A 24056-nucleotide genomic window follows, 5' to 3' on the forward strand; every position below is an offset into this window, starting at 1 on the left:
CCTACTCATTTCTGCTGGTGCTGGCTGGGGGAGCAGAATGAGCTTCGCCAGAACAGGCCCATCTGTTCCTCTCGGGGGGAGAAGGAAGTCTCCAGTCCGTGGGGACAGAGGCTTTCTGGACTGGGCTGCTGTGACAGGATCCCCTGCCTCTGGGAGATGGAGAAAATTCCCCAGGCTGGGCTCTTGTGGTGGGTCCCTCTTTTCAGGACCACCTGTCCCCTGCTACCTGATATGTCTCAGTACGGGGAGGGTAGTATCAGGACTGGAGGGGAAAGGGTAATGGTTCCCTTGGTTGCTCACTGCCCCAGGCCTACCCCCAGGCCAGTGCTGTTGGACTTGCCTAGTGTTGTGGAAAGGAATGAGCCTACCCAGACCACTTTCTGTTGCTTGGGCTGAGGCCCTGGGTCACCTTCTTCTGTTGAACCTGGGGTTTTAAGATGTCCTGCCGCTATGTTGTTTGTCCAGTTTCTCAAGTCAGTCTTCTTCCGTTTTCAGAGTTCTGTGGCTACCGTTTGAAGTTCCAAAGTTTATAGTTCATTTAGCAGGGAGCAATATGAAAAAATGAATCTGTGCTATTATCTGGCCCAAGATTCTTTCTTAATCCTTTGTTGTTCGTATTTTTCTTTAGACTGCCTAGCGTGTCATAATCTACATCAATTTTATGCAGTTAAATGATATAACTCTTCTGTAGCCTTACTTATCAGAACTTTTACATGAAATCTGAGTTCTTTTCCAACATAGTTGTCATCAGCTTTGTAAAATCCTGTTTCTTTTGCAAGATTAGCAGTTTGACTGTGCAGTGATTTTGTACTCACACAGGATTAAAAAGTGATCAAGAAAGGTTCAGGGGTGGATAGTGTTCGAGTGAGGGTTGATTTCTGTAAGGAGTCATTTAACTGGTAAACATTACTGTTTTCAGTAAACTTTTATTTTTCTATAAAAATTTATATCTGTGAGAACTACAATGAATACTTAGATAAGCAAAAACCGTCCTACAGATCTATGTCCTTATACTTTATTAAAAAAAAACAAATAAAAAACAAAAACATGGAGTTTGGCTGGCATGGCTCAGCTGTTGAGCATCAACCTATGATCCAGGAGATTGTGGTTCGATTCCCGGTCAAGGGCACATGCCCAGGTTGCAGGCTCGATCCCTGGTGGGGGGCATGCAGGAGACAGCTGATGAATGACTCTCATCATTGATGATTCTATCTCTCTCCCTCTCCCTCTCCCTTCCTCTCTCTGAAATCAATAAAGATATATTTAAAAAATAAAAATAAATTTTAAAAACCATTGAAAATCTTTAATATCTTTGCTATACAGATGAGTAAAATAAGAGATTTTTTAAATGGCTTATATAAAGATCTCCTTATAATCTAAACAGAGAAGCTTTGCAGAGGTTGAAAAGGGGCATTGTTAATTACTTTGGGACAACAAGGTGTAATCTGGGTCATGTGGTCATTCTACCTAGATAAAATTGCTGGTTAGTATACAAAATCTGGTTTTATGAGACCCCCCCAAACCTCCTGACTCCTGTGGGTGGCCCCAGTGTAGCATAGCATTATGATTATGATTGTGGACTATAGAGTCATATTACTTTGTTTCAAATCCTGACACTTTATTAGTTACTAACAGTGTGGCTTTGATCAGTTTACTCAAATTCTCTGTGCCTCAGTTTCTGTATGTGTATTACGGGAGTATCGATAGTACCATCCTCACAGGGATGTTATGAGGCTTAAATGAGATTATGCACACAGATGCTGTTATTTTTTAAAATCCTAACTTCAGGAAAGGTAAGGGTTAATGGAAGACTAGTAGCTTTAGTGTGAGATTAAGAGCCAAGAGTCTGGGGTTCTATTTCTGTTTTGCTCCCGAGTCACTTGGACTCTTTGGAAAACTGCTTAACCTTTTTGTGTCTAAATCTTGCCATCTTAAAGCTAGAAGAATCTTGCCATCCGCTTTTATGTAAGGTGGTAAAGAAATTTTTGGAAAATGTTTTGAGATCTGTAGGAAAAAGGTGCTATATAAGCATATAACTTTATTCATCACAGCATTGACATTAACTTGCTCATTAAATATGTATGGTTTTTAATTTGCTTAACTAGTAATCCAAAATTATATTAATGTATAATGTGGGGGTGTTGACAATTCTGTTAGAACATTTCCTTTTGTGTTTTCTTCATCATTAAAAAAATGTAGATACTTGCTTCCACATTATATTAGAAATGCATGTAAAAATCAGTATGTATAAATTATTGATAATGACTGAACAATAATTTCTCATTTTTCTACTTAGTTTTAATTAAAATGTAGCTTTGATTCTTTTTAAAGAATGAAAGGATGGAAGTGGAGACAAAGAATGGTTGATTAATTATAATGGGAATAAAATATGGGCTAAAACGTACCTTAAAAGAACATTTAGTCTCTTTTCCTGCCACAGTCGAATTATTTTTTAATAAATTCAGTTGAATCAGTGATCAAGTAGCTACCATGGAAAACTGTAAGACAGTTCATTTCCTCAGATGCATTCAGTCTAGTGGGGAAAAGAAAAATATAACTATTTACTTTGTCCTTTCATTATCATTAATGGTATAGGTAATATTTTCAAAGCTTGTGGCAAGTAGAGGCAGTATGTGAAATGAAATCTTATACAACATTTTGACTATTTTGAACTAGCTAGATTTAGCTAAACATTTTTATGAGGTTTAAGAGTTAAATGGTCAGTTCAGAAAAGACATCTACGTAAACGTTTCAAATTTGCCAAATTGATTTCTCATTGAGATCCAGAATCAGTGCTAATTTAAAATGTTTTAATAAAGGAAAAAAAGTTATGTTATTTAAGAGAATAAAGTACTTGAAAACTTATGTAGTCTGAAAAATGATCTTGGGAGGCTTTTTGTTCAAAATATTTTCCTCTAATTCACTTTGAAATTATGATTTGTCCTGGATGATTTTCATTTCAAAATTAATTATGAGGAATTTAAAGAAATTCAAGATTTTAAAATAAAATTAAGTGGAAAATTATATTCTAAACCTATGAATTGTTGCATTTTAAATGTAAAATTGGTACTGTAATAAAATTCCAGGTATAGATTATTCTTTCATAGTTCAGGTGGGCAGAAGTCTGAAATTTAGGTGTCAGCAGGGTGGGTTCCTTTTGAAGGCCCAGAGGGAGAATCTGTTCCATGCCTCTCTCCTAGTTTCGGGTATTTGCTGACAATCCTTGGCAATCCTTGGCATTCCGTGGCTTCTGGCTCCATCACTACAGCCTATGTCTCCATCATCACATGTCCTTCTTTTCTGTGTCTCTTATGTGTCTCCAAATCTCCCTTTCCTCATAAGGACATGAGTCCTACTCCAGTATGAACTCTTCTTATCTTGACATTTTACTGAAAGTTCCACCAGAGTAGTTAAGCAACAGAAAGAAAGAAAAGGCATCCATATTGGGGGAAAAGGGGAGTAAAACTACCTCTATTTGAAAATGACATGTTCAAATATAGTAATATCCTAAGAAATCCACTAAAAATTTGTTGAGTATATGAATTCAACAAGGTTGCAGAGTGCAAGATAAATATACAAAAACTAATGGTATTTATAAACACTTGCAATGAGTAATCCAAAATGAAATTCAGAAAGCAATTCCATTCACAATAGCATCAAAAAGAATAGAATACTTAGGAATGAATTAAACAAAAGACATGCAGAACTTCTACCCTGAAGACTTCAAAACACATTTGGAAGAAATTAAATATCTAAATAAATTTTTAAAGTCGTATGTTTATGAATTGGAAGGCTTAATATTAAGATGGTAATACTCCCTAAACTGATCTTAATATTAAGATGGTAATATTCCCTAAGTTCCCTGAGTATATTTAATACTTAATAACATGACTTAAAATAGGCATCTAACACAACCGTCATCCAAAGGAGGTTGAAACGAAAAATATTATTTTTTAAAATGCAAAAATGACTAAATAGAAACTCTCTTTGCCCTGTAATCTTGGCATTGTAGCTGTCGAATCTGAGGTAATGTAAGGAGAGACGCCTAGAGGTGTGGCTTTCCATTCAAATCGCTCAGAGCTCCCTGCTTCTGCCATCAGTCAAACAGCTCTTGGGAGCTCTAATTGCAGTCTGTAAGTTCTCCCTATTTTTCTTGTCAGTTTCCAAACTGTATTTTGAGAAATACATGCTTAAAATATTTATCTCCTAAATAGAAAGATAAGAACTTTGGGACTGTCAAACTCTTAGTGGCACACATAATTAATAGAAAACATCCCACAAATAAAGTTGATGTAAAGACAATATAACTGTTTAGGTCTAACTCTGGATAGATGGATATTAGAGAAGAGCTTAGGTGTAGACCTTATATAACAATTTAGCCCTAAATACCACCTTTTAAAGGAGACCTTTATATAAAGGATTATAAACTTGTTTAACTTTTAGCAATAATATAGTTAATCATAATTTCCTCACACTTAGCCTGTGTTTCTGTGCTACGGTAGTTATTCTAGCTAGAATTAACAAGTTCACATACTAAATTCATATGTGAGTTCACGGCTAATATTAAGTATGGAAAAATGACTTTTCTAAGACAGTCATACAGGAAGAAATTATTTTTAAATGTTACCGAATGGGTACTCCATAGCACAGAGGAGCATACTGTAAGGATTAATCAGAAGTGTTTCTGTGCATTGAATTTTAAAAATCTGTCATGTGAACTTTCATTAAAGGACTCCAGGCTGGCCTTCTGAGAGACTCTGCATTAACAGGCTATTGTCAGTAAGTTGAGAATATAAAAATGAAGATAGAATGATTGAGGAATGTTGCTGAATATATTATTTGGAGGAATTACTAGAGCAAAATCAGTGTCCTTTCTCTGTTGGGAAAAGTGACTTACATAGAGAGAAAGTGGGCAGACTTCTAGTATTGTTAGGAAGGTCGTGCTCCTGAGTTTGTATAACTGCTGGGTATTTAAAGTTCTCAGTAGCCTTGGAAACATAAACTGTTTGTGATACCAATTGGTGCTTGTATTTCAGTGATGTCATACAATTTACAGATTCACACAATGGATCTCTTGTTTGTGGACCTACGCAGGAGTTCACATAGTTTTGGAAAAGCACCTGAATAGCCATAGGAATTGAAGCTTGGGGGGTGGGGGGGGGGGAGGAGTTAGTTTTCTTTCAGGCTTTAATTTTATGAAGCGGTGACAGCTTTACTATCCATTCTGTAATCCTTTGAGTTTGGATTCAACTTTTTGAAAAAAGCAAAAACCATCACCCACCAAATTTCCCATTGTTTTACATTCTCGTGATTGCGTTTGAGAAGTATATACACATTTCTGTACTAATTGAAACTTGTAGAAAAACAGATGAGGATTCATTGCTCTTCTCAGGTTTAGCCGTCAGCTGTGCAGTGGTTAAGAGGCTCATTGAGCTGGGAATGTTTGAAAGAATTGGTCAGATAAAAACGGTGCCATTAAAAAGATGATTTTCTCCCTGGCTGGTGGCTCAGTTGGTTGGAGCATCATCCTGTACATCGAAAGGTGGTGGGTTCCATTCCTGGTCAGGGCACGTACCCAGGTTTGTGCGTCCGATCCCTAGTCAGGGCACGTACGGGAGACAACCAATCGATGTTTCTCTCCCTCCCCCCTTTCCCTCCCTCCCTGTCCTCTCTCTAAAAATCAATGAAAAACATATTCTCCAGTGAGGATTTTTAAAAAAATGATGTGTAGATTCATGGCACATTGGTGTACCAGAACCTGTTCAGTGGTACCAGATGGAAATGTCTTTTGTTAGAGCAAACCCATGTTTTCCCCCCAGAATATTTCCAAGGAAAAATTTATTTACATATATCATATAATCCTGAAGATCATTCACAGTTTAACTCAGTTTTTTTTTTCCTGACATTTTATTACAGTATTTTTAGCATCAATAGTTTTGAATTGGAATAAGAAATAAATTCATTACATCAAATGTATGAAGTATAAAGAATAATGAGAGTTAACATTTATTGAAGGCTGACAGTATGCTAGGTACTGTTCTAAATGCTTGAAATTTTTCTTTTAATCCTCACCACATCCCTGTGAGGTAGAAACTATATTGTTCCTGTTACAATGATGAGGAAACTGAGGCACCAAGAGGTTAAGCATCTTGACTAGAGTTGTGCAGCTGGTAAGCGATAGAGCAGGGATTCCTTTTCAAGTAGCTCGACTCCGGAGCCTGTGCTCTTAACCATCCGACCACGATGCCCCTCAGTAGCGGTGATAATGAAAGCTTACACTTCTTGAGCACTTTTCTGTGTGCCAGAAATTGAGACCTTGTACTCCGTCCTTTCTAGTGTGTTAACCAGTTCCCAGGGTCCTTAAGTAGACTTGAGCTAGTTTAAAATAGGTGGTTCCCTAGTAACAGGTGGTTCTCTAACTAATAATAGAGGAAGTTAAGCTTCTGTGGACTCAAAGTTAGCATTTCTATGCCACCCACACTATACTGTGACAGACAAGTTGAATTATGGATCTATCGAAATGGCATTTGAAGAAGCCCAGACTTTTACTTTTAGATTCACAGGTAGATGAAATAAGCTCGTATAGTTAGCCCCACTGTATTTACAGATTCAACCAACTGCAGATCGAAAATATTCAAAGGGGAAATCCCAGAAAATTCCAAAAAGCAAAACTTGAATTTGCGACCCACTGAGCACTATGCAGAATCCATATGAAGGAAATGATGTGTAGGCATGCTCTGCTGTAGCCTTGATGCAAATACAGGTTATGGGCAAGTACTATACCACTGTATATAAGGGGCTCCAGCATCCAAAGATTTTGGTATCTGTGTGCAGGAGTCCCTCAACCACTTCCCAGCAGATACTGAGGGATACTGAATGCTATTTTGAAGTGATTTGGACATAATGGCTTACATTAAATCTTTCAAATTCAATTCAAAAGCTACCCTTTTAGGTTTTCTTCCTTCCTTCCTTGTATTTGGACTTCCCTGCTTGAAACTAAAGCAGAATTAGCTTATATAACCTACTTTATCAGCAGTTATGTCTACCTCTCTCTGTATTAATTGCTCTTTTATTCTCTCATCTCCTGTGCTGTTCTTGCAGCACAAACAACTGAAGAATCAACAGTGCTGTTGATTCTTATTTTAAACTCTAGCTCACATAATCCCTTTCTTTCTGTGTCCACTGTCACCAATCTGTGACCCTAATCATCCTTTGACAAGCCATTGCATTAGTCTTTCATCCATTGTATAAGACCTCTGGTCTTTTCCCCACTTACTGCATCTTACAAACAATTGTCAGATTGTCTTAGAATCCTTGATTGGCTTCTTTTTTTCCTAAGCAGTGATTTTTAAAGTATCGTCTCTGGTACCCTAGAACCCAAAGATCCCCTTGATCTGCTAGGTTAAAATTATGTTCATAAACTTGCCCTCTCCCCTTTTTTTACTGCGTTAAGATTTGCACTGATGATGCAAAAGCAATTATGAGTAAAACTACTGATGCAGCACCAGGGATGAAGGCAGTGGCACCAAACTATACCATTAGTCATTGCAGTCTTCTCTGCCACATACAATAGGGAAGGAAAAAGAGCCAGTTTTACTTAAGAATATACTTGAGGAATCATTGAAAATCCTTAATTTTATTAAATCTCAGCCCTAGAGTTCTCATCTTTTTAACATTCTGTGTGATGACAGGGGAAGTACTCATAGCCGCACAATGAAATATGATGGTTATCACCACAGAAAACATTTGTGCAAAATGAGGAAATGAGTTGCAAACTGGTCACTTGTTTTTCATGGAACACCATTTTTACTCAAAAGAACAACTGAAAGACAAACTATAATTATTCAGTCTTGGTTATTTGGTAGACATTTTCTGGAAAAAGAAAGACATAAACCTATCATTCAAGGGGGAAAGAGACAGCAGTACTTACTGCCAATGATAAAATTCAAGACTTAAAATGAAAATCAGTATTTTTGAAAACTTGAATCTGCCACCACTTCCCAGTAATTAAAGATTTTTCTGATGAGATCAGTACTTTTCTGAAGGTTAATGGATGTTATTTTTTGATATTGTATAATGAAGTGTCAGCATTAGAAGATCTGCAAACTAAATGAACTAATATTTTCTAAATAATCAATGCATAATGTTACAAACTCATGCATATGGGTAAAAGATCCATTCAAAGGGCAAAGTAGACCAGTGATTTTTAATTTAACAGAGTATGAAAAGTTCACTGAGTGGTGTCAGATTCCACATTTTACTTACTTTTAAGAAGCAACCGCTTGTCAGGTTTTGGCATAGTATTTTTAAAAAAACGATCCACAATTATCTAAAAGTGCTATTAAAAAACCCTTCCCTGGGAGAGTTTAACCAAAGAACTTATATGCATATATATGCAGAACCCATGGACACAGACAATAGTGTGGTGAAGGCCTACATGGGATGGAGGGGGTCAATGGGAAAAAAGGGGTATCTGTAATACTTTCAACAATAAAGATAAATTTAAAAAACAAAATACCCTTCCCTTTTCCTACTGCATTTCTGTGTGAGTCCAGATTTTCCTCATATACTTTAATCAAAACAACATAAAGTAGTAGATTGAATGTTGAAACAGATATAAGAACTCAGCTGTCTTCAATTCAGTCAGACTCTGGAGATTTGCAAAACTTAAAAGAGTGTCACTCTAACTTATTTTTCATTTTTTGGAAAAGTTACATCTCATTGAAAATGTGTTATTTATATCACAATGCAATAGGTTTGTTATTATTAAATGAATAAATATTTTTTAAATTTCTGTTTTACTTTCTAATATGATATTGATAAATATAACCCACCTAAACAGAAGCTCTTCAAAGTCCTCAGTAATTTTAGGAGTCTAAAGGGATCCTGAGATTTAAAAAAAGAGAGAGAATTACTAGCCCCTAGAGCAATTACAGTCTTAGAGCAATGCTTTCCAAAGGAACCCGTTCAGTAACCTCTGATTCTTTTTAATGTTTCTAAAATTATTCAGTTTTTGTAAAAGGACCAGCATCCAATGTCCTTAGTATCCTTGTAGGAATGGGACAGGGTAAATTTAATTTTTTCCCAATTTTTCTGTTAAAATTTTTATTTGTAATTCTAAGTTTTCCTTTTCTCTAGTGAATTTTAGACACTGAATATAATTAGAAGTCAAAAATTGGAAGTATATCACCAGAACAAAAAAGAGAGCTATAGAGAGAGGTTGAGATTGATTGGTAGAATTGGTAGGTGAAATAGGACATTGATCTGAGCTTGTTCTGTTAATATAGTCTCAGTATACAGGCTTCACAAATGTACTGTTAAACCTTATTTAGCCATGGAAATGAGGACATGATAGAAAGAATAAATTAAATCTGTAGGTTATTTTACAGTCTGTTTTATCTTGTTATTTAACAAATGCTTTTTAAAACTTAATCTAGAAGTGCTAAAAAGAGTCCCCCCAAAACCACTTATTCTAACTTCTTGTTTTCATCTTTGTTGGTATGCATCTCATAAAATTACCAAAAAATGAGCACAGTAAAAAAAAAGTGAAACTATAAAATATATAGCATGGCTAATCAAGCTCATAAGTTAGACAAAAGTATAAAATATAGAATTATTGCTCCCTACTTCATAAAACCTTTCGCTCTGGGGAGTTCAGGGTCCCAGAATGCTTTATGAACTGTTGTCCTGTTTCACAACTTTGAAGAAACTAGGAACAGAGCTCAGGCTGGGGAAAGAGAGAACATGACACAGTGAGTCTTTAAGAGAATTACTCAGGATGACACAGGGAAATTCAGTGCTGATACTGATTTATATTTTGTTAGAAACCCGAGTTATGCTGTGAATATAGTAGCCTATATCCTAATTTTTACGTACAGAGTCTGTCAATATCTTCTTGCTTAGAGATCATAAGATTACTGTTCAAGTTAAATTACAGTGGGCAGTTTAGGTCACCCATGGCTAACTTACATCAGAAGGTTAGTCATTTGAATGAAAACTTGTCTGGGCCACAAAACCACCACATAAAATAGGTGTATCCTCTCTGTTAAGGTAGTCTTGGTATTTGCTCTAAAAATAGGCCTGCATTGTGGTAAAAATGTAACCCAGTTGTTTATCCAAATCACATTAAGAAAATTAGCTTTAACATGGCTTTTAAGTAAAGGCAGGAATCTCCTATCATGTCAAAAAAGGATTAAGAGTCACTTCCTTTGAAGCTTTTTGTGATAATTTTAGGAATTCTGAAGTATAAAGAAAACTTTAAAATAATTTAAGATGCTTAGAACACAAGGGGAGAGCTGAGGTGTGGAATGGAGACACCGTAGATACAGCACGTCCTGTGGTGCACAGTGCAGAGGAGCAGAAGCAGGAAAACGGGGGAAACCAGCCACGTTGTCCAGCCAAGTCCTGGTAACATTACTGGTTCTTTGGTTTTGAATTATTTTGGAGGATAGTTGATAAGCTCCCCACAACATGTAGAGCAACACATTTCAGAGAGAATGGGAAGTTAAACCCAAGGGAGCATTGAAGATAATAATGAATCCATAAGGGGCCATAAGAAGATAGATGTTACACCTACCTACCCTAGTTACTGACTTGTTTACTTTCTATAGAACTCAGGCTATAGTTATGCATATTTGAGTAATTATGGTATAAAACACCTAGGATATCATTTTAATTTCCTTGCAGTCAGTCAATACCAGGAATACTTATCCTGTGAGTAAAAAGACTGAAAGTTTATAGAAAGTAATAATAATGAAAACACTCATCTAATAGATAAAATGTGCTTATTTACAACTCTTGCGCTCAGGGGTGTTTGTTTTCTAATTTCTTTAGTTTGAGGTGCTCCTCTAGCATAATAACTAAACAGTAATAAGTAATGCATTTTAAATGATCCCTGCAAGTATATTCCTGAAAGGAGTTAGTCCTTCGTGACTAAACAACTTTTACTATGTATTGAACTGTCATAAAAGTCTTATTTAATGGATCTAATGTGTTCTTATGATTAACATATGTTCTAAGGTATACAACAACCCAAATGAGTGAACAGTTTATGTCAAAAAATTTTTAAGTAACAAAGTAATGGTAACCACTTGGTATTTTATAGGGAAATGAGACATTTAGAAGAGTTGAGACATTAGCTTTGACATTGTATACCTCTACCTCTAAGAGACATGATGGTAATGTTTAGATCTTTCCTTGGGGAAATTGCTTCCTTGTGATTTTAAGGTATTACTGGCCTCTAGTGGTAATATGCTATAGTTTGAACATTTCTAATTCTTCTGAGTGACCAGAAATAAAGCCATTTTAAACGTCTGAGCTGCCAATAACTTCACACTCTCAGTTCTAGGTCAACAGTATTCTCAAAGTGTGCATGCAGCATCTTCCTCCTAAAGACTGAGGGCACTTTCTTTTGTTTTTGTCTCTGAGGCATCCTCACCACTTGATTCTGAATGATACTGGTTTAGCTCTGACGCAACCTTTCATTAGTTTAGTGCATATTCAGCAGTGGTTACTATGTCAAGTTTGTGCTAACAGTTCTTCCTAGAGTGTTTCAGGCCTCTTTTCTGCAGACTATAGACCAATTTTTACTTCTGTTTGTCAACAGTACTTATTTTCTTAAGAGAAAGTTAAGTTTTCAGTTTACCATTGAGATTCATGTTTAGACTCATCTCTAATTTGATTTTGAAGAATGTTACGTTTGAAATACTAGTTTGCTAAGCAGGATAATGATTTGTCACTTTTGTTTTTCACATGTGCCACCCAGATGTGAAAGGGCCACCTACACATCGCCTGTCTTGTGGCCAGTCGCCCTACACTGAGACGACAGCATGGGAGCGGAAGTATTGCATCCTCACAGACAGCCAGTTGGTGCTGCTCAACAAGGAGAAGGAGGTGAGGTGGACGTTGCCAAGGAAGCTGCTTCCCTCTTCTGACCAGGTTCCCGAAACAGTCTCGTTTTTATTTGCATTTATGAAAATGGAGGCTTTATGAATGATACAATATTAAGTAAGCCTAATATGCTGCTAATGTCATAATGACATGCAGTTGCCATGAGCAAGTGAGTTCTTCAACAAGACAGGGCTGGATTTCACTAAGGAACAGTGAAAGACATGTGAGTTGAGTAATTTGGAAAGAGAACGGATCGGGTCATGTAGACCTGGCCCTGAAAATGGCCTTGTAGCCTATTGGAAATTATATCAGTCTAGCTCCTAACAAGTAACAAATTGAACAGTCAGCAAATTAATTGAAAGAGATTTAATGAAGGGACTACTTACAAAGGTGTAGGCCACATAAGGGACCACCAGAGGGTGGCGAAGCACCCATGAACTAGCAACAGCAGAAAGCAGTTACCACTCTGGACCTTCAGGTCAAGGGAAGGGAGCAGTGTGTCTGGATTCCAGAGAACTAGAGCTGCATGAGAGGGCTGCATTGCAGTTGCTGTGGCTCTACACAAAAGAACACAGCCTCGCCCAACTGGTGGGGCTTAGTGGTTGAGCGCTCACCCATGAACCCAGAGGTCACAGTTCGATGCCCGGTTGGGCCACATGTTCGGGTTGTGGGCCCAGTCGGGGCATGCAGGAGGCAGCCAATGGATGTTTCTCCCCCTCTCTCTCCCTCTCTCTGAAATCATTAAAAGCATATTTTAAAAAGAAGAACACAGCCTCCAGCAGTACAAAACCTGCCGGCGAGGAGGACGCCGGGGAGAATGAACACTCCCACTCTCTTCTCCTGACTTCTCACTTCTTGCCAGTGTCACCTGCTGGCCACAGCTAACCTGATGTTGGAGGAAGAGCGAGCTCTTGATGTGTCCTGTAGAGGTTTGCTTCCTGAAACACACAGCAGGGGAGAGAAGGGAGAGAGCAGGCCTGGAGAGGCGGACAGGATGTGATTCGTTCTGGTTCTAAGAAAACATTCTGTCCCTCTAAATAAAAAAAAGTAAAATTAAAAAAAATACAAACCCTCTTAAACTTACCATACACGATTACTGCTGCACTCCTCAAATTGTTCAGTGTACAGCTCCTTCCACATCCAAATAATTGATTTGCTTGTTGGTGACTTATCAGATAGTTGATATATTCTGATTTGGTAGGGCCATTAAACCATCCTATTCCCAACCTCCACAATATACAAAAATAAATCAATATGATCTTGACGGAAAAGAGGGATAGTGGGAAGGACGAGGAGGAAAGATCTGATTCAATGAAGGAGAAAGATCATTGCTAAGTATATATTTACACACACACATAACTAGAAACCTGTAGGTGGAATATTTATTTAGTAAGTAAAATAACATTTTAATATTTATAAATTTAATTTTATTAAGATAATTTCTAAAAGGGCATCCTTTTCTGGAGCAGTCTTGTACGTGCGGCTGTGTTTATATTAAGTAGATACATAGTGAAAATCAGTAGAGTGAATATTAGTAGAGGACAACTTTAGTTACTCAATTTGAATAAACATATAATTCAAAATGCACGTTTTAACCAACCTGCTCTGTCATCATTTTTTTAATCACAGTTATTAATAAGAATCAATACAAACAGATCATTTGCCATCCTTATGCCCGTCTCTACATTTTATCTAGTTTAGTACTGTATGAAATTTAATGGCCTGAGGATGGGTAGCATAAACATGCCTTATCTAGAACCAAGATATAATCCACTGACTAGATACGGCTGATTAGTTGAGTACTCCAGGCCTGGGTCCCCTTTTGTCTTATAACTGTCCATGATGAATAATTTTCCAAAACAATATCTTAGGTACTTTATGCCTTTTCATGGCAGTCGTCATGAGTAACCCTAGATATCTAGGGAACCCCTCATCTCCCACTCTCTGCTTGTGGCTCTGTAAACCTCCTTTCTGTCTCTGCCATTCACTCATTCTGCTCTACCTCTTGAAACCCTTCCACTATGCCCTGTGCAACTTACAGTCCAGCAGCAGCAAACTCAGCATTTCTTCCACCTCTTCCTGAAGGAGTCCCTTAATTTCTTGGTCTCATGAGAACCTGTATCTTCCCTGAGGACACTGTCTTCTGCGAGGTTCTGTGAAGTGTTGGCTGTTTCTCTCCCATGTCCCTCAGACCATGCTGCCTACAGTAGGTGTCCTTCTCCTTCCATGACTGCTTCCTGTCTGTTCTCTCTCATTTTCCCTAAAAAGCCCAAATTCTGAATCTCATGTAGTCACCTTCCAATCCCCAGACATTTGGTTGATTTTTGCTCCTGGCTCATTGTCATCTCCAACATTACTTTGGCCTTAATTTGTGATTCTGAATCCGGAGACGTGTTTCTTTCAACATGTGGCTTTTATTTCTTTGAACTGCTCTCCTTCAAGAATGTTTTCCTCCACCCTGCCTCATTGCTTCAACTTTTTTATACCTTCACTATATGCATGATACTCTACGACCATCATCTCCTGTCATTTTAGCTCATCCCTAATTCCAGAAATCCTTCAATCCTTCTGCAACTGATGATCCATTGATCCTGTCACCTTGTCTTCCCCTTATACTCTGATATCCTTTCTTCCCTCTCCACCCAGCCTGAGTTTTATGGTCAGTCATTGTCATCGCTCCCTTGCACACTGTTTTCTTGCCCTTTTATTGCATCATCGTACTCACTTGGCGGTGAGATAGCTCAGTTAAATCCTGCCCCTCGTCTCCCCTGCCTGCTTCCATGCAGCATAATGTGTCTGGAGAAAATCACTCCACCATGCTGATGGTCTTTAAGCTAATGACTATAAGCCTCATGTGTGCCCCTAATGCTGCTTGGCAATTACGAAACATTTTTCTAGTCCAATTATTGCCCAGCTTGTCTGGATGAGTATTTCTCAATTTATGTGTGGTGATGGACCAGTTCTTTCTCCCACCTTATTGTGAACAATAAAATGAATTAAGAAAAATGAAATTTTAAAAAAGACAAATATGCAAACCCAAAATGTCTATTAGATTTAACAAAAATAAAGTTATAATTCAAAAAATATACGCAGAGTGATCATAACATAGGAAAAAAAGGAACAAAATTACAAAACGTATACATGTTCTTGGAAAGTGTACTGTACAGTGAGGCAAACCCACTGATCACACCAGGCACACTTCTCAGTTTCTGTACTGTTACATTGTTTATCAGTATAACAAACAATTTGCAGAGCAGCACAAGACATTGGACCACACTTTGAGTAGCACAATCCAAAGTGATTTCCAAGGTGATTTTTTTTTTATACATCTCTTCCTCTGTTCTGATCCCTTCTCTGCCACCCTCACTTAGAGCTGGTTACTCTGCTTCTTACATCACTGAGAAGGTTCAAGCACTCAGAAGGGATCTTCCGAGTACCCCGTTACCGTGTCTCCCTCCCCACCAGCACCTGTTCCCCTATGCCCTGACTTCCCTCCGCGACGCCTGCTCTGCTGTCCTTGCTCCGACAGGCAGCCCCTGCGTGCGCGCCCATCCCGGGGATGTAGCACTGGCAATCTTCCCTTACCCCTTTTGCATCTTCATTGTTTTGCTGTTGACTGGGTCATTCCCGACTGCATACTATTATTTCTCCCATCTTAAAAGAAAAAAATAAGCCCATATCAGCCTCACTCTGCATCCTTCCTCTGTACCCTTTAATAGCAAAAATTCTTAAAACTTGTAAGCTCATTGTCTCTAATTCCTCTCCTCTTGTTCACTCTTAAACCTACTCTGATCGGACTTTTATCCGTACCACTCTGCCAAAACTGCTCTTGTGAAGTTCCCTGGTGATCTCCAAATTACTAAATTCAGTGGTCAGTTCTCATCTTACTTAATTTGTTAGTGGCATTTGATGCAGTTGATGGCCCATTTCTTCTAGAACCATTCTCTTCACTTGGCTTCCATGACACCGTGTCTTTTATTTTTCCTCCTGCCTCTCTGGCATTTCCTTCTGAGTCATCTTTACAGATTTCTCTTCTCTCCAGATTTTTAGAGGGGAATACCACAGAGTTCATTACTTGGACCTTACTTCCTAGGAATCTCATACAGCCTTATGACCTTAAACACTCTCTAATGCTGATGATTCCTAATTTTATGTCTCAAGCCTACACATCTCTGTTCTCTAGACTCATATGTCCATCTGCTCATTATACGCCTCTACTTGGATATGTAATAGTCATCTTCAGCATGCCCCACATGGAGCCCCTAATCTTCCCAGTCCTTCCAGAGACCGTCCCCATCTTCATTAGTTACAACTCCATCCTTCCTAGTTCCAAAGGCTCACTGTGATCCAGCCACTTCGGCTTGGACACTGTCTTTGAGCACATCAGTCACTTTCCTGCCTCAAGGCCTTAGCCTTGGCTTTTCCCTTAAGATATTTAAATGATTTACTTTCTCATCTCCTTCACCTCTCTTCTTACATATCACCTGTTTTAATACAGGCTTACCCCGAACACCTATTTAAAATTGCAACCCTACCCTGCCCAAGTAGCTCAGTTGGTTAGAGTGTCATCCCAATACGCCAAGGCTGCGGATTTGATCCCTGGTCGGGGCACATACAAGAATCAACCAGTGAATTCATAAATTAGTGGAGCAGCAGTCTCTCTCTCCCTCCTCCATTTCCTCCCATCCTTGCTTCCCTTCCTCTCAAATCAATCAGTCAATCAATCAGTTGCAGCCCTTCCTTGTATCTCCAACCAGAATATCTGATCTAATAAAGTGACTCTAAATTTTTTTGTCTCATAGCATTTGCCACCTTCTAAAATGCTACAGAATTTGTTATGTTTATTGTCTTTCTTCCGCTACTGCAATGTAGGCTTTAGGGAGGGATTTTGTCTGTTCTGTTCAATGCTGTATCCCTCTGTGCTTAGGACACATAAGTAAATTCTCAATAAATATTTGTTGAATAAATTTTGAAAAAGCCAAATTATAAACTTTGATTCCTGAAGATCTATTTTTTAAATATAAGATTGAGAGGAGATGAACCGTTCCTTTTATCTTTTCTTTTTGCGTGATAACTCTTCCCATAACAGGAGACTTAATTCCATATTTTTTTAATCCTAAAACTAGATAATAAAAGAGAATAAAAATAATCCATAAGCTGCTTTTCCATTGTTGATATGTGATCCCATCTGTATTTGCTGAGCATCTATTATGTGTGCAGTGTTGCGATTGCAAGGATGCAGGTTTGGCAAGGACACATTATGGTAAATTAAAAGTTATAACCATTTGGAACTCCATACAGGTGGTGTTTGCGCAACACTGTGAATGTACTAAATGTCACTGAATTAATTCACTTTAAAGTGGTTAATTTTATGTTAAGTCAGTTTCACCTCAATAAATTATTTTCTTAAGATTATAATATAACCACAAGGAAAGATTAACTGAGATATTGCCTGGAATGGGTTATGGTGTGAAGTGGAGAATGCCAAAAAAAGGTTTTACAGAGAAGTCTATAAAAAGGTCATGTCCAGGGGCAAATTGAAGCTCATCTGGAGGAAAAGAAGGGAAAGATACTTTATGTATAAGGAGACAGAGTCAAGAAACTTCTCTCTTTGGCAAATTGCAAAATGCTCAGAATTCTTGGAATATAGTTTGCAAGAGGAGAAGTGATAGCTGTCAAGAATCAAATGCCTTGAAGGCCATACTAAGGAATTTGGACTTAATTCTGGAAATGATTTGGACCATGGAAAGGTATTTTAACAGGTCAGTGACATCATCAGATTTGCTTCTTAGAAAAGTAACTCTGTTGATCATGTGGAAAATTGAGTACATGGCACTGGAAGGAAATAGAAAGTTAGATGACTGCAGTAGACCAGGTAAGGGATGAGTAGTTCATGAAACAGTTTACAAAAACAGCTTAATGCTTGAGGCAGTTGTGTCCTACCATTATGAAGTTGGGAAAATTGAATTAAGACTCTAGGATAAGAAAATGTTAAGCCATTGGTGTACCTGCTACATGAATGATAAATTTAATATTCTGTTAATTTTTTCATTACAAAAAATTCCAAGTAAAGAAAGTAGAGTCTATTATAAAGAAATCTATTGTTGGGGTGTGTGTGTGTGTGTGTGTGTACCAGAATATTCTGTCACTCTGTCTCACCCACATTATCAGCAGGAGTATAACTCTCACCCTCGGAAGTTTGCATGAACAAGTTAGAATTCCTTGAAACAAGGAATTTAAGGAATTTCCTGTTAAAATTATCTTAAAAGGCTGTTTTAAACCTTAACGAATCATGGGGGTGTTTATTGCTGTGTTACAAAGATCAATTAAGAGGATTCTGTAAAGGTTTAAAGCAAATCCTTAGCCAGGCACTGCTGGAATGTGGGAGGATTATATTAGTCTAGCATCACTCGTGCATTCAATGTGTGGGATCTTTTAATGCTCTCTCTTAACTCTGCATGTTTTCCGTCAGAAACGGGAAAAAGTCTGCCTGGGGGATGTACCTGGGAAGAGTGTTAGATACACCGATTACCAATTTGGGAATGTAGCAGAAGGGTAGGTCTGGGCAGAATGCTAAAAGAAGAGAAATCTGCCAGGAGCATCACCTTGAGAAATGACTCACGGTTTAGTAAATTGCTTCATGTAAATTGTGCAAATAGACATTGCTTATGTGTTATGAGATAGACTTCCCTGCCTGGATGCCAGGAAAGGCCCCAGCTGGCTTGGCACCAGGCCAGTTTAAAGAGGGTGTAGGAGGCCATTTGAATTCCTTTTTGCTTGCAGGAGATAAGACCAAGTAAACTAGAGATTAAGGAGTTGAGGGAAATGGTGGAGAAGACAATCATGAACCTCTTTGAGGTGCAGCCAGTATAAAAATACAAAAAAAAAAAAGCTAAATTTGCGAGTTCCTTTGGCAATAGCAAGTCATTAGGAAGGGTTAACGTGGCTCCATTTTTCTTCATTCAAACTCTACTTTCTATGCTTGGAAGTTTTAAAACAGGATACTAGTGCACAGGCAGCAAGGTAATAATAATGCAGTTTTAAAATAATTAAAAATATTTTTCTTGCTTTTGGAAAGTAGTATTTACACTCAGATGTATTCATGAAAATAGCAGTTAGGCTTTTGTACAAACAGCCAAAAATCAACTGTTACTTATCCTAGCGAACTACCCACGGCATATTTCATTCAGAACCACTTTCAGGTTATGCAGCAGATACATAATGTGTCCCTGTGTGTGCATTCATGTGTTAGGAGTTATGAAGAGTAAAACACAGTTCTTTCCCCTCTCTCCCACATACCAAATTTAGTTGTGGAAATAAGACAAATAATTTTAAAATGGCATTTGATAAATAGCACAAGTAAATTGGATAGAATAAAAGAAAGAAATCCATTTATTCTAAAGGACTGTAGTCTATGTCATTAAGATGCTATTGGTAATGGGCAGTTACCAAAGGAAGCTTATGAAAGGAAGGGAGTTGATCAAAGTTATGTTGTGAATATTAATCCATAAGATGTATTGGTAGAGGGAGAGACAGGAAGGAGAAAGACCAATTAAGAGATTACTGTTCCTCTGATCTAAAAACTTGAGTGTTTTCCCAGTACATCCTGAATTATGATGGCCTGGTATTAAAGCCCTCCCAATGGGGTCATCATATATTTTGGTGTTTTACCCCACTTCTCCTCTTTAAGAGGCTCAAACTAAATTGGTCTACTCCTTGTTCCAAAACAAAATAAAAATTCATATGCTTACCAACTTCTTAGCTGATGTTATGTTTTTCCTTTGCCTGAAATGGCCAACCTCTCTACCTATTAAATATTCGTTGATTCATTTCAGGGTTGGAGCTGTTTTAAGATTTGGGAATTGACTGGTAAGATAGAAGCTGTTAACTTGCAGGGAATTAGTTGCACAAAGGAATAATTATAGTTCAATATAGTAAGCATAGTGACAGAGAAAGATCTGTTTTTGGAGGAACCTCAGGAAGGTGTACCTTAACCTTACTCTCTTAGGGGGTTGGTAGAAAGGGAAGACTCCTGGAAGAGGTGATGTCTGTCCTAAACCTTAGGATGAATAGTTTTACCTGTTAGGTAAAGAATAGAAAAGAAAGTGGAGGAAAATGTTTCAAGCTGAGACAACAAACTCAGCAAAGGGAAATGCAAGCAATTTGATGTTCCTAAAATGTAAAGTCTGAAGCTGGATATTTGTAGCAAAAGAGCTCTTTCTGTGTAGAAAAGTTTATGCAGAAGGCCCTATACAGCAGATGGGCTCAGAATTATGCTCTGGCTGAAGCAGAGGAGTGCTGTCGCCCGTCACATACGCCCACTGTATCCAGATACAGTAGACTTGAACATCACTTAAGCATTCTTTAGAGAAAAAATTACAGAGCACTTTCTTTTGCTAGTTAGCATAAACTTGGTTTCCTTTACTTGACTGTTTTATTTAATATGCATGTACACAGATTGAAATTGAAGTTGCTTTCTATGTAATTCTTAGCAAAATGAAAAGCAACATGTAGAAAATATGAGGTATATGTATATAAATAATATTTTCTAAGTAACTTGATTTATTTATGCATGTTGCTCTTCCATTGTCAGCAATGGTTTGGAACTAACAGAGCACTAGGATTCAGAGATTCAGTTTGACTTTTGTTATTAACATATCTTAGATACCGGAGAAGCCATTTACTCCTTACTGTGTTCCATTTTCCTTATCTGCAGTGGAATGAATTAAAGCGCTTGATTTTTTTCTCCCTAAGGAAAAATTGGACTCAGGGGCACAATACAAGGCCACAGAGGTTAAAAAGAATTCCTCTCATGTTATAGAACCTGGAAGATACACAAATTTTAAAGAGTAATTCAGTATAAACAATAAGTGTGAACTAGTAAATGTGCTGGCTGGTGTGACTTAGTTGGTTGGGCATCATCCTGGGCACCGAAAGGTTACTGGTTCAGTTCTGGTCAGGGCCAAGTCCCGGCTGTGGGCTCTATCACCGGTAGGGGGCGTGCTGGAGGCAGCCAGTGTTCTGCTCTCACTTCGATGTTTCTCTCTGTCTTCCTCTCCCTTCCTCTCTCTCTAAAAATCAATACAAAATCTTTTTTAAAAAGTGAACTAGTAAACTAAATTAGGGCAATTAAAATGAACAAAATTACTTTTCTAAAATTGACTTTCTAAAACTGATTCTCTCTGGCTGTGTACAAAGATTGGTGAACTCCAGCTTAGTTTGAAAATACTTGAAATATGATCCCTCTAATTTTCAAATAGATCAGTATCTTTTAAGAAATATTTTAGGTAAGAGTCAATCTATAATATTGTAAAAGTAAAATATTCATAAGAAATGCAGGTTTAGAATAAAAGTCAACACTATTCTTCCATATATCCCAAGTCAGAGATAAAATATCCCAACCTGTAAGTGATACTTTGAATTATATTTTAAGTTACAATAGTGGGAAAGGAAGAGTCTACAGGAAAACTTTGAGAAAATAATTGTGAGTGAATTCCAGGCCCAAGTAAGAAGTTTTATGTATTTTATCTGTCCTCTCCTTACACATGGTAGAGGCAAAGTATATGATAATAGAAGCAGTTCTTTTTCCTAAATGTAACCTTTACCAATTTCCATCGGAAAGAGCATAGGTTGTTTCCTCCTGTGACATAAAAAATAACTACTAGCTTTTTTCTTTATGGCTTGGCCCTTCATTACTTCAGATAATAGGTATTTTTAGAACTTTGAGGAAAATGGTGGTTTATTTAGGTTCATCTACTTGTTAAGAGAGACAGCCTTTTTCCCCTCAGATTTACCCCTGTTCTTTTCTACGTTTGAGGCAGGAGTGTACATTTTTGCCTCTTTCTAGAAGGGAGTTACTTAACCTCTCAGTGCTACTCTTTTAATTATTTAAGTGGAGATAATATAATTTTCATCCTGAGAGGGCTGAATGACTTAGATTACTGTTTGTAAAGTGTTATGTTACGGAGTGCTTTTGGAAGAGTTCGTGTGTTTATTGATGCTATTATTTGGTCTCCCCTTATTTTTTTAGAACTTTACCATTGACAGTTCTGCTGTTTGGTTTCTCAATGTACTAGTAGTGAGCATAGTTATGGTAATGAGGAAATGGTGAATTTTTAGTCCATTATGAAGACATTAGGACTTTGCTTTTCAGATTCTTAGTGTCACAGAGAGAGCGTCCCTTGCTGTCACCCCCTTGACCCCAGTCATAGGAGTTGGATTACTGAGGCAAAGTAGATGGTATATGCACTCAAGCCTGTGTGTATCCCAGTTTTTCTGGATCATTTGATGTGATATGTATTCACTGAGATCATTTGTAAAAATAAGTTATTCCTCATCTGCAAAAAGGGGGTAATAATGGCTCCCTCATAATGTTACTCATGTAAATTCCTTAGCCCTGCACATAGTAAGAACTCAGTGGTAGTCATTATTGTTGAAATTTCTATACTGGAGCCATAAGAAATTAGAAACTATGATTAATTTTTGATATATTTTGCCAAACTATTTAATATGTACCAATACTATTCTTAATTTTGATAAAGGTTACTAGTAAAATCTCACTGAAAATGTATTTTATTAACTATAAGTGCTTAATTCTAAAATTGAAGAAATGTTGGGTCATTCTACTACTTTTATCTAACAAAACCTTCTTTTAAGAGAATATTGTAGCTAAATCTTTCTGGTTTGACTTTTATTTCCATTTACCTTATTGAGTGTTGACAGAATTGGAGCTTGTGGACCAGTTTCTGATGTACAAGAATCTTTTATTTGTGTGGGTGTTTTGTTTTGTTTTCTGAATTCCCAAAACAGGTGCACACCTGGATATGACTTGTACATACTTCAACTAAGCTAATTTACATACTCACCTTTCCTGATCTTTTGGTTTTCTTTTTAAAGAAAAGCTTCCTGAAAAGGAGTTGGTAAAGACTTTACCATTGTGTGTACTTTATTTCTACATTCCTTCTACTTTGCGCTGATGATTACAAACTCCTGTCTTTATTAACTGAAAACATTATTCAGCTAGAAGGTAGTCATGGCGAGCTCGCTATTAAGTTTTATGTCTTTCTCTTTTGGTTAACTAGATACCTGCGGAGGGAGGACAGGAGCAGCAGGCCGACTCTGCCAAAGGGAGATGCCTGAGGAGAACGGTCAGTGTCCCTTCCGAGGGTCAGTTTCCTGAGTACCCACCAGAGGGCGCCGCCAAACTGGGTAAGCTAATGAAAGGAAAAATTCTTAGCTTTTATCTGGTAATTTATGGACTTGTTATTGAGCGTTACAAGAAAACAAAACATCCTGTATTTCCTGTTAAGGAAGCACATTGATATGTTAACTAAGAGTTAGAGGTCATTAGAAAGTTTTATTCTTTATAACCAAGTGGCAGCAAAGTTATTTTACAAAGATAAAGTCTGTCTAAGCTTTGTAAGTTTGCTGTACAGTCCTAGACAAGTTGGATGGTGTGTTGTTTCTGAGTTTACTGCTTCGCTTTAGATTTTGAAAGACCATTAAGTGATCTTGTTGAAGTACTGAAATTCACTGGGGAGCTAGTATTATATGGAAACTTAGTATTGAGTGTTTTGTGTCCTGTTCACACAGCTACTGATTCTGTCTTGTGCAATTTAATGCCAGATCACACTACTTTAGCTGAGCTAATTTTATACATTTCATGTAAGTTATATTTGGGGCTATGGTTAGAGTGGGTGACAGAAGAGAAATTTAAAAAAACCCCACATGAGTTGTTATACACTAAAGAAATTAATGTCAACATCAAAGGAGCTCTTTTCCTGTTCCCTACCAAATGTATTGTATCATGCTTTGCATGTTTGCCAATGGATTTATAGATACTTAGGTCAGGTGATTTTAAGGGAACATAATTAAGATTAAATAAAATAATGATAGAATTTGAATAGTAGGAAGTGCTTTGTATTGTTATTGCTTAGTGAACCTAGGCATTTAGTCATAGACATTTGCTAGGTAGATAGGACAGAACTATTTATTGTCTGTATATTGGCTACTACAGATAAGTCTGTGATTTTGTTTGTGTTTTTGAATATTAGGGTTTGTTTTTTGTTTTTGCCTTTTTCTTCATTTCTCTTCATAATTTAAATGGAACTCAGAATTCTTGGTCAGAATTTGAATTCTTTATTTCTCTTTTTATCCTGTAAGAGTTG

At 37.4% G+C, this 24056-nt stretch overlaps 1 protein-coding gene across 4 annotated transcripts in view; it reads left to right on the forward strand.

Moving 5' to 3' along the window:
* Positions 1-24056, forward strand: part of RASAL2 (RAS protein activator like 2) — a 212721-nt gene that overhangs the window by 90561 nt on the left and 98104 nt on the right. For all 4 annotated transcript variants that reach the window (XM_081121673.1, XM_081121674.1, XM_081121672.1 and 1 more), the window contains exons 2-3: positions 11765-11892; positions 22971-23097. In XM_081121673.1, the coding sequence (XP_080977799.1) occupies positions 11765-11892; positions 22971-23097 (255 nt within the window). The remainder of the gene's footprint in view (positions 1-11764; positions 11893-22970; positions 23098-24056) is intronic.

This window comes from Miniopterus schreibersii (assembly GCF_964146895.1).
Source record: "Miniopterus schreibersii genome assembly, chromosome: 19".
Classification (NCBI taxonomy): Eukaryota; Metazoa; Chordata; class Mammalia; order Chiroptera; family Miniopteridae; genus Miniopterus; species Miniopterus schreibersii.